Source organism: Balaenoptera physalus (genome assembly GCF_965194825.1).
Source record: "Balaenoptera physalus genome assembly, chromosome: 15".
In the NCBI taxonomy this organism is placed as follows: domain Eukaryota; kingdom Metazoa; phylum Chordata; class Mammalia; order Artiodactyla; family Balaenopteridae; genus Balaenoptera; species Balaenoptera physalus.
The window spans coordinates 61,949,317-61,966,560 of NC_138894.1; the positions used below are offsets into that span (position 1 = coordinate 61,949,317).

The window sequence follows — 17,244 nt, forward strand, 5'->3', positions numbered from 1 at the left end:
TCTACAAGAAATGACCCATGAAATTAACTAGACATAACAGTAAATATGGGGATGAAATTTTTACTGAAGTTCACAGAAACGTTTTTGTCATCTGTAGAACCATGTCAATGTGGCAGAAATAAAGAAATGAGACCCAGTTGAGTTATGTTAACATTAATCTTGACTAAAATCTGTATGAAAATAAAGAATAGATGTTACTTATCTGGATTTTCAGCAGTTTCCTCAGCTTTTCCAGCACACTAGAGTAAATACCTTTATAAAATTATAGAATATACCGTCCTCAGCCTTAGAGCTGTAGCCAACCATTGTTAGAGTTCAGCTTGAGTTGATGGTTTTTTGAAAGTTCTCAGACACTACATGGTAACCTTGTTGCATAATTATATTACAGATGTGGAATTGCACATGGTTCCCTATAAGGCCCTGTATGAAGTATTACAATGGTTAAGAGATTGAGCTCTCAAGGCAGACTACCTACATTCAAATTTATGGTCACATACTAGCCTTGTGGCCTTGGGTAAATGGAAGAGTCAGTTTTCCTAATCTGTAAGATGGGGATGATAATAGTACCTTCCTGAAAGCTGTTGTGAAGAGTAATTCAACCTCTGTATGCAGAGCACTTAGTACAGTGCCTGAAACATAGTAAGTACACTGCATGTCTAAGGTTAAAAACAAGTTTTAATTTAATAGAACAGGACTCTACTGCTTTGAATGTCAAATTGACACCACAGGCCTGTGTAGCCACAGGCAGTTGAATAAAGATATAAAATTTAATTCCCGACAATTTAGTAAAACATGTTAGCACTGTATTGATATGGTAACCATGATGTCATGTTGTGCGTTGCGTGTTGGTATAGTAAGGCTGAGTGGTAACCTTAACTGATATGGCCTTAGGCAAGATGAACATAGAAAGAAAACAAAGGGCCTTGGAATACAGGTAATTAACAACAGCAGACTAGAAATGGTGTTCAGCAACTGGAAATGGAGCCTTCAAACACTGAGGAGCCTGGTTAGTAAATAAGCAAAATTGTTAGCACAGTCCTACCTGTATATAACAACTGCAGTCACAATCCATCCATCTCAGGGTATCTGTAATGTGGCAAGGACTGCTTTATAAGGAAAAATCTTCCAGCCACTTTAAATATAGGGGTCTTACTATTATAAAACTCTTAGAGGAAAACATAGGCAGAACACTCTATGACATAAGTCACAGCAAGATCCTTTTTGACCCACCTCCTAGAGAAATGGAAATAAAAACAAAAATAAACAAATGGGACCTAATGAAACTTCAAAGCTTTTTGCACATCAAAGGAAACCATAAACAAGACGGAAAGACAACCCTCAGAATGGGAGAAAATATTTGCAAATGAAGCAACTGACAAAGGATTAATCTCCAAAATTTACACGCAGCTCATGCAGCTCAATATCAAAAAAACAAACAACCCAATCCAAAAATGGGCAGAAGACCTAACTAGACATTTCTCCAAAGAAGATATACAGATGGCCAACAAACACATGAAAAGATGCTCAACATCACTAATCATTAGAGAAGTGCAAATCAAAACTACAATGAGATATCACCCCACACCAGTCAGAATGGCCATTATCAAAAAACCTACAAACAGTAAATGCTGGAGAGGGTGTGGAGAAAAGGGAACTCTCTTGCACTGTTGGTGGGAATGTAAATTGATACAGCCACTATGGAGAACAGTATGGAGGTTCCTTAAACAACTAAAAATAGAACTACCGTACAACCCAGCGCTCCCACTACTGGGCATATACCCTGAGAAAACCATAATTCAAAAAGAGTCATGTACCACAATGTTCACTGCAGCTCTGTTTACAATAGCCAGGACATGGAAGCAACCTAAGTGTCCATTGACAGATGAATGTATAAAGATGTGGCACATATACACAGTGGAATATTACTCAGCCATAAAAAGAAACGAAACGGAGTTATTTGTAGTGAGGTGGATGGACCTAGAGACTGTCATACACAGTGAAGTAAGTCAGAAAGAGAAAAATAAATACCGTATGCTAACACATATATATGGAATCTAAAAAAATAAAATAAAAAATGGTTCTGAAGAACCTAGGGGCAGGACAGGAATAAAGACGCAGATGTAGAGAATGGACTTGAGGACACGGGGAGGGGGAAGGGTAAGCTGGGAAGAAGTGAGAGATTGGCATGGACTTATATATGCTACCAAATGTAAAATAGATAGCTAGTGGGAAGCAGCCACATAGCACAAGGAGATGAGCTTGGTGCCTTGTGACCACCTAGAGGGGTGGGAGAGGGAGGGTGGGAGGGAGATGCAAGAGGGAGGAGATATATGTATATGTATAGCTGATTCACTTTGTTATAAAGCAGAAACTAACACACCATTGTAAAGCAATTATACTCCAATAAAGATGTTAAAAAAAAGAAAATACAGGGGTCTTGTCAGCATTTTCTAACAGGAAGGGAATACTATGCTTCATAAGTAAGAGAACTTTTATTCCTTGAATAGGCAGTTACTTGTAACTGTCCATTAATTCAGTAATTACTCTCTTGTATACTTAGTTTCCTCTGTTCTGGCAGGATTTCTATATAGGTGGGTCTAAATATGGGGTATAACGCTGAAGTGATCATTTTACCCTCCTTGTTTGTTTGTTACATTTAAGTGCACATATTTCAGTTGTGATAAAGGGTATGACTTTTAAGTGCTCTTCTAAAAATTTGATTTAAATTTCATTTGTAGGTACTGTGTATGATGTAAGTCACTATAATGCTTTGCTTAAAGTCTACCTTCAAAATGAGTATAAATTTTCACCAACTGACTTCTTGGAAAAAATGGAGAAAGCAAACATTCAACCAAATCGAGTAAGTAGTTGCTATTATAAATGTTTATTGGTCATATCCACTTTTATTTTTACCCAGAAAAAAAAATTTATTAGGAAATATTAACTGGCCCATTTTATTGACAGGTGACATACCAAAGGCTGATTGCTGCTTATTGTAATATGGGAGACATTGAAGGTGCCAGGTATGTAGTTCTATAAATGTATGTTTAAGCAAACAAATTTGTAAGTCTTGTAAACCTAGAATATTTTCATTCTTCTTCTTCTTTTTTTTTTAAGTTTCTACTTAGTAAGAAAATTATTTCAGAAGTATTTTAACCTAGCAAATTTGGTCATATGACTTAGATAAAATGTAAAATTTTGTAAAAGGGGAAATGTAATTGAAAATTGCTATTTTAATTAAAAATTTCATTTACTGGAGCAGAAGTTGAAAATTGTTGAGGTACAAAGCTGGCTTTACTTTTTTTTTTTAATTGCTGTTTCCAAAAGTAAATGTTCTTAACCATTTACACTGTATTCATTTATAAAACTGATAATATTCTCTTTATTTCAGTGATTTGTATAAAATTAGTTATGACATTTCTCTGCTCATGTAAAATTTATTAATACTTTTGGATGGAGGGTTTAGGAAATAAGGAATAAATTGAAATGTACAATCTCATTTTTAATGAAATGAATCATATTAAACTTTACGCTTTTTAAAGGTTAATTAGTACAGAAGAAACAATCAGATTTTTAAAACTTACCTACTATTTTTAACGAGAGTACTTCAAGACTATTGATATAACTTCAGGGAGTGGAATTTTGTGTGCACATGTTGTAAAAAGTGTTTTTCATGTGTATTTCCAAGAAGTATTTTTATTTCTCTTTTGTTGCAGCAAGATTCTTGGATTTATGAAAACTAAGGATCTTCCAGTCACAGAGGCAGTATTCAGTGCTCTTGTTACGGGGCACGCAAGAGCTGGGTAATGTTCCACCTAAGGTTTTATTCTCAAGTGAGATTTAAATTACAGAAAATTATTGTGGAAAATTCTTAAACTATGTTTATCTACCCTCTCAAAAAAAATCTTGAGTGTGTGTGGTAGAACATGCACATCTTAAAATAAATTATTCTTAAATTTATCTGTTTCATCAAACTTATATTTGAAGATTTCAGTTTTAAAAATTGGACTTGATCCAAAGTAACTGACTTTGTAAAGTTTATTAACTGCTCTGCTAGTGACCTGGAAAATATTTTTATTTTTGAAGAATAATTTACCAAATGTTATTCTTTCCTAAAAAGGTAAATTTGAGTCACGACATACCAAGTGAAAGAGGGCACGTTATTTAATGTCTATGTAATTATTATTTAATTTGGTTTCTCTTTTGGAAAAGTTACCTATAAAAATGTGAGATGTTTATGATCTTTATTATTTCAGAAACCTGTTACCAGTTTAATATGTATTTATCCTTTTCTGATGTTACGATTCTAAATGGTACTTAAGAATTTTAATTTTAATAAGCGTAAGTAATACATTCTAGATTAAATGATACGACATTTGGCAGTATTATGGTAATCTGTTTTATTTTCTTTGAATTAACTTACAGAGATATGGAGAATGCAGAAAATATTCTCACAGTGATGAAAGAGGCTGGAATTGAGCCTGGTCCGGACACATACCTAGCACTGTTGAATGCATATGCCGAGAAGGGTGACATTGACCATGTTAAACAGGTGTGACTTATATAAATAAACATACTTTAAAATCATTTGTATAAACTGTGCTACATTTTGCATGATGCAGAAAAATGTAGTTTATATCTGTTTTTAAAGATATCTCTTGTAGACAGTCTTGAAGGAGAATTCTTACTATAGTTCAGTACTTTGGTGTCAATGTTACAGTTAGTGTTGGAATAGAATGTTTTTCTGTTTTGTAAAAGAAGTATTAAACCTTTAGATGGTATGTGTTTCTACTTTTTTAAAATCTTGGTATTTTAATTTATTTAGCTTTAATAAAAAAAAAAACTTGTTTCTAACTTGTTCTTCTAATTTCTGGAACTGTCTATAGACCCTGGAGAAAGTGGAGAAGTCTGATCTTTACCTTATGGATCGTGATATATTGCAAATTATCTTTAGCTTCAGTAAAGCTGGGTATCCTCAATATGTCTCAGAAATTTTGGAAAAAATTACATATGAAAGAAGATATATTCCAGGTAGTTTTACAATTTTTATTTTCATGATTTTTCTAAAAATAAGAATTATTATTCTTACATGATGGAAAGGGCATTCTCTAACAATAGGGTATTGTGGTAGATGAACATAGGATTCTTTTAAAGTCAGCTTAATAAACTGAAAAACTTGAGTGAATGAATACATGGGAATGTTTTGATTTGGAAGTGTTTCACTATTATTTAGGCAGGTAAATCCTTTTGGTATTTGTAGTTCATAAGTTTGTCTTTCATATTGGTAGCAGTGTAGAAATATTGTTCAAATCAGTAACAAAAGATGTCTTTGTTTTCTTTCCAGATACAATGAACCTCATTTTGCTTTTGGTCACTGAAAAATTGGAAGAAACAGCATTGCATATTTTATTAGCATGTCCTATATCAAGGGAAAACAGTCTGAGTGACTTTGGCAGTTTCTTTTTACGACACTGTGTGACTATGAATACGGTATTTACATAGTCCATTTTTACTTTGTAGACAGTGTAATCGGCAGTGAAATAATATTCTTTAAAATACGAGAACATATTATGAGATTAGACCAACTATAAATATTAAGAGAACTTTGTTTTTGTGTTGGAAGATTATTGGATAGAAAGAGGGTGAGAGGTTCAAATTTTTTATCTCAAAAGTGGTAGAATATTTGCAGAAGGTCAAATGGTAGGATATTTGCAGATTCAGCTGATGTGGTGCCTTTCTTTTCTAGCCTGCAGAGAAGCTTAAAGACTACTGTAAGAAGTTAAAGGAAGCCCAGATGCACACATCTCCTTTCCAGTTCACACTCCAGTGTGCTTTACTAGCCAAAAAATTCGGTACTATATTCTCGTAATTAAAACTCACATAAGTAAGTTTTGCGGAGGTAGCTTTGTAATATTTTATGGTGTCTCTTTCAGATTTGGCAAAAGCTCTAATGAAGGCTCTGAAGGAAGAAGGTTTTCCTATCAGAACTCATTATTTCTGGCCATTACTAGTTGGACATCAGAAGGAGAAAAATGTTCAAGGTTAGGTTTTACCTTTTACAGATTTAATAGTGGTTTAGATATCCAGTATAACAGTTTCTACACACATCTAATTGAATTATTTGGGAAAACATGCTTATTAGATCTTATGAGAAAATAGAATTAAGTCATAGTAAAGTATTAGGTAAACGTTTAAAAAACAAACATAATGGATTTCTTTCATCTTAATTGCATTTCTTAATTCATCTCTGATCTTGATATTCAGACTTGTGATTGTGGTTTTATATAGTTCATTATTTTTAAGTTTTTCAAAAAACTCTTTAGTTCTTGATTTTACATACATATAGTGTTTGAAATTAGTTTAGCCTTATTAAAGATAAAATATATACAATCAGACCATTTTCTTTGTGGACCAGTCTATTTCTTCTTAACTGAGCTGAGTTAAAATAATAGGAAAGGCAGGAAAACTTTTATTGCAGAATGAACGCTCATGACCTGACAGCCAACTGATTGAAGGACAGAAATGTTCAATCTTTCAGGTTCTTAAGTACGTTTAAGCATTTAGCATACTTTTCCCTGTACACATGGGATGTCTATAGGATATGAATAAGAATTGAACAAATATTAAATTTTAGAGTACAGTATCTAATTCTTTGGTTTGCATTATTGGTAATTCAGAAAGAGTAGTCTCATAAAAAGATGCTTTTAACAGAAGTACTTCCCCCTTGGGGAAACAAAAAATGGTCTTTTTCATTTTATCTCGCTGTATAATGTGCTTTAGAATGAGATGCAGAGTTGTTAGTATGACATTGGGTGACAAACAAAATGCACAAACAACAAAAAAAAGTGCTTTTAGCAGACTTTCATATTGCAATTTTATTTAAATATATAGCCGTCTTCTGGTTTAAAGGAAATAGTGAAACAAGTATTCCCTAATTGTTTCTGGCTGTAAAAGTCTCTGAATCCTTTTTAGAAAAATTTTTGTGAAAACAATATGGTAGTTGATTAACTCTTTGCATATCCTCCAGTTCTGAAAGCTCTAAGAGTTAACCTTTAACCCTAGTATTTTTGAACCACAGAAAGTTTACATCATTCCATGAAAATCTTTGGCCATGTTAGTATTGTCCACAATACATAGATATGAAAATACTTTTGGTACTCCTGTTGAAATGTTTGTTTATTCATCAGGTAAATTTGCTTTTCTCAACCTATCATGGTATCTAGACTTGAATTGGTTACTACATTTTTACTACTTAGTAAACATGAAAGAATTCAGGTAATTCTTTTCCATAGTTGTAACTCAAACTAGTAGAAAAATGGACTTTATCTTGAAGCCATTTTTTTCTTAGAATCTTAGAGTCAAAGGTGCCTTGTTGAAAGCTCACATTATATTAATGAAGGAACTGAGAGCCCAGAGAGATTCAGTGGCTGATCTTAGGTTCCACATCTAGTTGTCAGTAGTGCTGGGATTAGAACTAGGATTTCTGTCCTCTTGTTTCAAATACTTATTTTTAATACCATAACACCTCCATATTAGACACTTGTAAATATGCTGTACTTGTTTTATACAAATTCTTAGCTATTGGTTAAAAATTAGGTATCGATTTTGGCATTAAGGACATATTTAAAAAGTGGTACCAAGTTTTTTAATCAATGAAGGTTTTAACTGGAAAAATAGGAAAGCTGGAAAGTTAACTTGAGAGTACAAGAGATTGTCAGCTGTTTTACAGTTTTTAAAAAGTACTTTCTCCTTTGCAGGAAGTCCTGAAATAGAGTAAAGTATGTATTCTACCGTCTTTTCTTCATGTAACAGGGAAATGGCTGTATATATTCTGTATAGTTTCTTTAGTGTAAGATAAGAAAGTAAGATTCTTTTTAGTGCAGTGAATTTGTTTTTTGTCTGGGGAAAGTCATTATAAACTGGTAGAAATAAATAATTAACAGAAGAAAATAATGGCTGCAGAGATGGAGGATGTAGAGGAGTGTTTCATAAGGAGTAAATAAAACCCTTCAGGAAATCAAAGAAAGGTATGTAGAGGTCAGATCAGACTGAACAATAGGATGATCAGACTTTTATTGAATTCTAGAATTTTTCTGGCTGCAAATTTGGCCGTCACCAACCCTTAAAAAAGATTCTTATAATGACTTCCTCATGGCTTATCTTGCTAGTACTTTTCTCTGTTGTGCAAATGGAAAAGTCCTCTCTTAGAATGTTAGCAAATTGGCCCAAGTGAGAGGAAATAATGCAGAATGATTGAGGGATTATCTACATCCCTTGGTATATTTAGGAAACATGAAAATAAGAATATAAAACAGGTAAAATATAAAAGGAAGGGCTGGTATGAAAACCTAAATGTCAGTTGAGTGAAATGGTTGAGTAGATGATACTTTTTAAAAAGTAAGAAATTGTCTCCTCATAAAGTGAGCGCTCTGGGTAGAGTCTAAAATTATGTGCAGTAAACAGTCCTAGTTGGTGGAATTTGTTCAGGAAAACCATTATCTTTCCCAGTAGTTTGAACTACTTTAATTCTTATAAAACTTTTTGAATGGAGACTTTCCTTTAGATTCGTAAACTTTCTTGTGCCTACATTTGAAATATTTTTACTAGATTGTTTAGATTTTCTAAGTTCACAGAGGTTTGGGATCCTCGTTTATCTAAGTTAATATATGATTATTTTAATCTTTTATTTTAAAAAGAAATATGAATTGTATTTTTGAGGAGGATGTATGTAGGTATGTCAGATCCATCACCTTTCTTTCTCCTTATTGAGACGTGTTTCCCTCTTCCTGTCCAACTATAGTTACTGAAGGGACTATCCTTGTGTGCTTCCTCAGAGTGCTTGAGGGAGTGACTGAACTTGGCTGAGCAATGGTGTGAACCCAGGTTTTCTTAAACCTGCTTTAGTTTCAGTTGGAAAGATACATAAGTTACAAATGCTACCAACCCAGGTCATCTAAACGAGCAGAATGCACTCCTCTCCCTGAAAAACATTATTGGAAAAATGAATTAAAAGAATAAAATGTATTTGAGGCATAGATGATGAGGGGAAGTGTTTGTATAGGAATAGGAATCTTCTATCTCCAATCAATTTGTTGACCTGTTTTCAAACATTAGAAAATGAAATAGATTTACCTTATGCTAAATTTTAGAAATAGAGTATTTTAAGACAGCTAAAAAAATTAAATCATTGTTACTGTTAACATTTGTTTAGTATTTTTAGGGTTTCACACTTTTTTTTTTTAGTTTTAATGACCACCCTGAGAAGTAAATAGGCAGCTTTATTATCATTCCTGTATGCAAAATGACTTGATCCCAAGTCCTTCTGATTGGAGGGAAAAGTGAAGGTTTTTGCATTTTTGTAGTGTTACAAGCACCTGCCAGCAATTAGGAGACAAGGTTTCTTTTTCAAGACATGTCTCTGATCTTGAAGAAATCGCTTACTTTAACACTTTTGTTAAAATACAGATTATTGGACTTCTAAAGGCATTTCCAGCTTTATTTAAATAGAGAAATATACACCCCCCTTCTCCCCGGCCACCCAGTAGGCTGAAACGAAAGCCTTGTTATTATGAACCTGATATATTGATCTAAACTGAGTTGCAATACTGCAGTTTTTTTTTGTTCAGTATGTTCTCTTTTTCCTCTTGTCCTCCATCTTCCTGTAGGCCTAGACCACAGAATTTCTTCCATACCTGTGGGTAATATTTACAATTTTTGTTACTTTGCTTCTATCCATTCAATAGGCATGAACTCTTATAGGTCAGAAAATTGTTCTATTTATTGAATGCCTTGACTCGTATTGCCTTGCTTAATCCATGGATGGTGGGTAGAAGGATCAAGCCAAAAGGTACATGTTAAAGTGTCTAGAAGGCACGGTTCTGGCATATTGCCATTTCTAGTGTGTAAGCTAAGAAATTATGGCTCAGAAAAGTGGAGTTACTTGCTCAGATTTACACTGCCATTAAGTGGAAGAACAGGGTTGAAAGGTAGGTCTCTTTAAATTGCAAAACCTGTTTTTGTTTTGTCACTTCACTGTAGTGTCTTATCAGACATTTAGCTACGTACTTTAAGCCATGGTCATGAAAGCAGTCATTACTGACCAGAAGGGACATTGAGGACATTAGATTAGCACAAGTCTCTTACTAGTAATTGAAAAGCAGCTAAAAAGAAAAGAAAAGAAAAGCAGCTATGTCTTCCTGTCAGGTGCTTAGTAATCTTTGCATATGAAGAAGAGCACAGTGTGATTGCCATTTTTATGATAGATATGAAGGTGACTAGTACTAATTCCCAGGAAATTGTTAGAGGAATAGTTCTAAATTTTGCTTACAATTATTGTTAGACTTGTGTGTGCTATATGGACCATCTCTACATGCATGTTCTCTTAAATTTATAAGTAAGCACATGCTTTGTCTTTCAGGGTTTTTTCCCTCTGTTATTTTTACAACTTGAGAAATATATCTAATTATCTAAGGTTTTGAAGATATTAGGTAATTTTAAACATAATGAACTGTTTAAATTTAAAATGTTTTGATCCATAATCTAAATTTTATCTAAAAGAATTGTGCAAATATTCATAATGTAGTTGGACTTGCATGTATGTTTCTGTATTCAGTGAGAATTTACAGTCAAGTTTTTGTATTAGAGTGTATTACATAACAAATATATGGAAATACAGTTTTTCTGTAGATGATACCATAGGGCAAAAACAGGGACATTTAGGGGAAGTTTTAATACTGTGAAAGTAATGAAGCTAAAGAAGTAAATTTTAAAGAGGAAAACAAATGAGTCCTTTCTTTTATTAAACTGCTGCCTCTGTCAAAAATAGGTAATACCTGAGTAGTTTGACAATATTCTAGAATTAATTGGTCTGATTTAAATCAGTTTGTACTATTTGAAGCTAACTGTAGCTTTGGAAAGCATGAACTGTACTTTTAAGAAGTTAATAAAAGATATTTTTACAAATGGGTGAAGATAAAGGACTTTTATAGTTTAAAATATAATGAGACATTCGTTAGAATCAGTTGTTCTCTATTCATTTTTTGTTCTTGTATTATGAAATAGGAAATCACTAGTTGGTCACAATTAGGGAATTCTTTACGTAAGTGCTTAACTTTTTTTTTTTCCTTAAACTTATTTTTAATTTTTTATCAAAGTAATCACTCAGAAGAATCATATATAGTTTTACAAGTCAAGTATACTGCAAGGTTTATAACAAAAGCAGCCATCCTCTGCCTACTCCATCCCATCTGAGTCCCATACCTGAGACAAAGTGTTCGTAAGTGCTTAACTTAAAAACACTTTTGTCTTGGAAAGATCTCCTCTCTTCCCATTCCTCTAATCCCTTCTCTCTGCAGTATTTAGTCATGTAAAGTTTTATTTTGTAGATCCATGTTGCTCTGTGATAGCAATGCTGTTTTATGATCTCTGTTCAATTGGGATATTGGAAATTACTAAGCATCTTGCTTGTTTTCATTTTTCTTATAATTTCTAGGGTATTTCCTTAGCACTTTCTCCTGAATTAATAGGGAGAGATGAAGGAAGGGGCAATAAAATTTTTTCATTTATCATCTTATTATTCAGTTCTGTTGTTCTTTCTCTTTCAGATAAACAAAATGCTGAGTACTTTTCCTATATTATAATTCAGAAAGTAAATGAACTGAACTTTTTGATTTTTTGTTAATTTATTCCAAGTTCCTCATCTTTGTGCTTCTAAATTTGACTTTACAGGTATAGTTGAAGTCCTCAAAGGAATGCATGAAATAGGAGTAACTCCTGATCAAGAAACATACATAAATTACGTGTTTCCATGCTTTGATAGTGTAAAGTCAGTTCGTGCTATTTTGCAGGTGAGTGCAAGTGTGGTTTTAATTTCATAATTGAAGAGAACATTTTTCCTCCCTGATGTTTCGTGGTAATCAAAAATATAAAAAGTCACTGAGCTGAGGACTAAAATGGTTATGTTGGTATATAATTTTCTGAAGCTTTGTAAAAATATTGGTTAGTGTAACATCTGTAGTTTTTTAAAAATATTTATTTATTTATTATTTATTTATTTATTTTGGCTGTGCCAGGTCTTAGTTGTGGCATTCAGGCTTCTTAGTTGTGGCATGTGAACTCTTAGTTGCAGCATGCGTGCGGGATCTAGTTCCCCTACCAGGGATCGAACCTGGGCCCCCTGCATTGGGAGTACAGAGTCTTACCCACTGGACCACCAGGGAAGTCTAGCATCTGTAGTTACTAAACTTAAAAGTCTTATAAAGGTAAAGTAGTATTTTTCTTGTGTGTTGAAAAGACAGTATGCCAATATCAGACAAAATTTAAATGAAACAGTTTCACTTTTTAATCCCACTCTACAGTGCAACTGCACCTTTCATTTTTGAATATTGCTTTTCACTTCTGTATGAATTTTCATAATAAACTCTTAGTATATTTATATTCTGTTTTTTTTTTTGTTTTTTTTTTAAGTAATCTTTTGTTTGACCCCAGAGCATTGTTTTCCTGCCATATAATTCCTGTCCCCACCAGAATAAGTAAGGCATTTATAAAGGGGCATATGAAAAATTGACCCAGTGCACTGGGTCAGCAATGGTTACACTTTCCATTTTCAGAATAAAGTGCTATGCAATTAGGAACAACGTGGCGGAGTACCACACATTTTAGTAAGAAATAGTTTGTTCAGAAGACCTGTTTCCTAGGTGGTTATTCACATAAAGCCTTTATTTTTCTAATATTGTTAGAGTGTTCTTTTCTTTCCTTGAAATGATTTCATAATTACACCTCTTAAAGGGAGAGTTTATGTCTTGAGTGTCTTTACCTTTCTTCCCTGTATTTAACAGTGTATTTTGACACTGTGCTATACATATTTTACTGTTAAAAAATATATTTAAAAAAGTAATTTTCCCACATATTCTTATTTCCCCAAAACCTACTTTTTTCACTTGGCACCTTTACATTATAGTATGTAATTCCACAAATGATTGCTTATGCTTGTATGATGTTTTATTGTGTGGATATACTGTAATTTATCTTTATTCATTTCTTATTATTGATTAGTGAATTTTTAATATTGTGCTCTTATTATAAAGTGGTTCAGTAAACATGTTTGGCTAAATTTCAGCCCATATACTTAAATTATTAAATATGATGTTGAGATAAGTCATTAGCCATTTGGAGTTAAATAAAAATAAATTTGATCTTTACCTCATTATATGTCTTAAAATATCATTTTAGATCAATGCATTCAATTTTTATTTTGTTGTTAATTAGAGAATTGTTCTAATGTCTTCAATAGTAAACTCTTCCTAGAAGGAAGGCACTCTAAGGGTAACAGATTATATGAATTTGAAGATAGCATTTAATTTGGGATGTTGGGGCTGTATCTCAGAGCTTTTGCTGAAGTTTGGTTATTCAGTTTATTTGCATTATTTTAGAAAACGATCTTTTTTAAATGAAAGATTATCAGAATACGGTCATATAAAGAAACGGGAAAACAGGAAATTTGAATGACATATCAAAATATTTTTAGCTGAGGTGTATTATCATTGAAATATGCTTTATCCCTAGGAAAATGGATGTCTACATGAAGATAGTATATTTTCTCAAGCTGAATTGAGAATTGAAGCAGTAAATGGAAACTTAGACTATATTTTATCATTTTGTAAGTATGCAGCATTAGAAGTAAGCTTGACAAGTGTTAATTTCAGTTACTTTTGAGGGCATACAGGGTGGTTCATGCCCTCACTGCCTGCCTCAGGTAGTTCAAAGTATTTTCCTCAAAAGCAAGGAAGTTTTTATATGTTTTATTTAAGTTAGCCTTATAAGATAGTTTATGAGTTGAACTTGTAGATAATTTGGAAGTAACTTTAAAGTTAATAGGACCTTGGAGATAACATGGTGTTAGGTTGGACTGGGGATCCAGAGGACTTGGGTCCTATTTATAATTAAGCTGCTGATTATGGGACCTGAAACAAATATCCGTATCGTTCTTTTATTTCAATTTTATGAAATGGGATAGTATTGCCTATCTGTCTACCTTGTGAGAGTTGTGAGAATCATATTAGATCTTGTTTTTGAAAGTGTTTTCTAAACTAATGCCTATTACGGCCCTAAGTTACACGAAGCCATCTCCCAGTCCTCATTATTAAAAACACAGTAAATGTTTCCAAACACTTATAAATGATAGGGTGCTTTACAACGTTCATCACATGTTAATAAACTTCCATCATTGATAGATGAAGAAAGGCATAGAGATGTTAAATGATTTGCCCAAAGTTAGTGATTGAGTCAGAACCAAGATCATCTAATCTTAAACTTATTTTTCCACTATACTATGTTTTAATTTTAATAAATTAGACATTTTTTAATTTTAATTTTTTAACATATCTGTGGCATTGTCTTGACAGTGTTTCAGATCTTGTGAAAGAGATATTTAAAAATAAATATACAAACATCAACTTCTAGCCCACTGAAATGTTAAAAGTTAAGCTTTTATTAACGTATATTCAAATTGTCTAAGTGGAAGCTTTGTAAAAACCAGATTACTGGTATATATTACCTGTGTTTATTTAAAATAGTTTATTGTATTATTATAAAGGGAAAGGCGAAGTGTTCAGTATGAAAGCGTTGACTGTTAGAGGTGTAGTTATTTGAGTGTAAGGTTGAGTATTAATGCTGGCTGCTATCCGAGAGTATTGATTTTGCCTTCTACTCTGTATAATATATAGATTTTTCCGTACTGACAAGATGAAAACAGAGAAGCATTAGCTGAGGAATCTGGGTGCATAAGGTGGATACATGAGAGCTGCCTTTTCCCTTTATCATACCATCCATTCCACTTCATTGTCAACCTCTTGAATTTTTTCACACTTGTTTGTTGCTAAGGAAACTAGATGCTTCTTGTCAGCAGCCTTCCAGCTTGCTGAGATGTTTCTGGTCACCTTTTTAATGAATAAAAACTTGATAATATTCTGTAAAATACTAATCTGAATAGTTTAGAAATAAGTTTCCAAGAGGCTGTTTATTAAATGTGAAAAAGAAAAATGCCATGAACTTAAAGACTAAAGAAGATTTCAGCTCCCTCACCCTTTGAATTACAGATCTTTGAAGAGCAGTTAGTTCTGTAATTGCTGGTATTCCCTGTAGGCTGCTTATAGATAGGCACTTTTGGTTACTACAAGGAATGGCAGGTAGTAGAGAAAAGTAAATGGCTTGTCTTTTTTTTTTTTAATTGAGGTATAATTGATATACAATATTATATTAGTTTCAGGTGTACAACATAATGATTCAATATTTCTGTATATTGCAAAGTGGTCACCACAGTAAGTCTGGTTAACATTCGTCCACATACATGGTTACAAAAATTTTTTTTCTTGTGATGAGGATTTCAAAGATCTACTCTCTCAACAACTTTCACATATGAAATATAGTATTATTAACTGTAGTCACCATGCTGTACATTCCATCCCCCTGACTTATTAAATGGCTTATTTTGATCAAGTTTGTGGAGTAGTAAGAAACATTTTCCCATTTGATTTTGTAGGTGTGGAAATTAATTTGATCAAGCAAAATTAAAGGTTACCAAAAAGCATGTGGTGTATCCACTTTAAAATTCCTGAGTGACTAAATACAGCTCATTCCAGAGACGATTTTTAGAGTTTTAAATGCTACATGAAACCACTGAAAAACTTATGCTTCCTGTTCAAGGGATATAACAGTCAGTCTAAAGTATTTCTCCTTAGGTGTGCGGGTTAAATTTTTATTCATATTTAGGGAGATGAGCAAATCTTAAAACCTACTGTGATTTTTCCCATGAGTTTTTTGTTTTTTAAGTTAACCAGCTATCTTAATCTTTACCTAAACTGTATTTATTAATTCTGTCTTCAGAATTTGCCTCCACTATGAGTTCCTATCTAATTCCATCCCTCTTGAGTCATTCAGTAGCCACTTTGCATATATACTGAAAAGATTAAAACAATTACTTATAACATGGCACTATTTTAATATAGTGACAGGGAAAAATAAATTCAGGATATGCCTACTGTTATTCTATCCCAAGCTAATTATGGCAAGGGTTATGTGGAGAATCAGGTCTTATGCATTAAGACCTGATTCTTATACTAAGGCAAATCAGGCTTAGAATGTCAGCATTGAAACATACAAGGCTGTAGACTTAAATACCAAAATGAATAGTAGAGCAAACAAATCATCAGAAAAGTGAAAGATCAGTATAAATCAGTTACATAACAGAGGTAAAGAGGTTATTATGACTTTAGGTTGTCACTCTTGCATGAATGCAGGTCATAGATCATGTGGAAAATAGAATGAGAAAGTGTGAGTGGTTCAACAGAATCCAACACCACTCTCAGAAAAGAACTTTCCCCCTCATCTTCTGTCTTTAAAGGGTAGTTACAGTCTCTCCCTTCATAGTGCCATGTTGTCCAGTAACATACAGCCTTGGTATGTGTACCAGACTGACTTTGAGTATGCTGGTAGATTAGTTATTGCCATTTATACAAAAGAATATTTATAAATTCATTAGTTGTATAGATTTATGTAAATGAAGTAAAGTGTTTTAAAAGGATAGCTTATATTGCCAATATGTATTTCTGCAATTTCTAAATAACTTTGTATGAAAACTTTTCCATTTTAAAAATAATATTTCCCAGATGAAAATTGAAAGGTATTGGTATAAATGTGCTTTCAAATAAATTGATAATTTAAGTTCTTGGTTTTGGTCTGGGGTTTCATGATGATTATTTTCTTTTGCAGTGGAATCAAATACATTGCCTTTCTCATTTGCTTCATTGAGAGGCAGCCTAATTCTAGGCTTTAGGAGGTAAGGTGATCACCTTATATAATCTTTGCCTGAATATAGACTGATTTCTCCTGTCTTTTTGACCTACTGTGTGAGGAAAGAAACGGATATTCTTATCTTCCAGTATACTAGTTACCTGAAATAACCTTATCTATTTTATTCTTCCTACTAAGTAGTTGTGAGTTTAGGCTGCCTTTTTTTTATCATCTATTCCAAGAAATTCATACTGATTTGGTAGAGGTCTTGTTTCAAAAAAAGAAAGTACTCTTTGAAAATGGCGAGTTGGAGTTATAGACAAATTTGCATGTATATTTGATTTATACTTTGAGCGTTTAATTACAAGAGCACTTTTATTCAGTGTAATACAACTCTCCTCCTCGGTGTGCTCAGGGAATGTTAATGACCTTTTCTCCCAATTTTGTTATTTTGAA

The 17,244-nt window shown here is 32.9% G+C and overlaps 1 protein-coding gene across 1 annotated transcript in view; it reads left to right on the forward strand.

Annotated features, from left to right (window-relative positions):
* Nucleotides 1–17,244, forward strand: part of LRPPRC (leucine rich pentatricopeptide repeat containing) — a 108,328-nt gene that overhangs the window by 24,255 nt on the left and 66,829 nt on the right. The window contains exons 4-14 of the mRNA XM_082427656.1: nt 2,739–2,860; nt 2,965–3,023; nt 3,717–3,803; nt 4,426–4,552; nt 4,887–5,031; nt 5,345–5,490; nt 5,747–5,852; nt 5,934–6,041; nt 11,728–11,846; nt 13,564–13,657; nt 16,768–16,834. Of these exons, the coding sequence (XP_082283782.1) occupies nt 2,739–2,860; nt 2,965–3,023; nt 3,717–3,803; nt 4,426–4,552; nt 4,887–5,031; nt 5,345–5,490; nt 5,747–5,852; nt 5,934–6,041; nt 11,728–11,846; nt 13,564–13,657; nt 16,768–16,834 (1,180 nt within the window). The remainder of the gene's footprint in view (nt 1–2,738; nt 2,861–2,964; nt 3,024–3,716; nt 3,804–4,425; nt 4,553–4,886; nt 5,032–5,344; nt 5,491–5,746; nt 5,853–5,933; nt 6,042–11,727; nt 11,847–13,563; nt 13,658–16,767; nt 16,835–17,244) is intronic.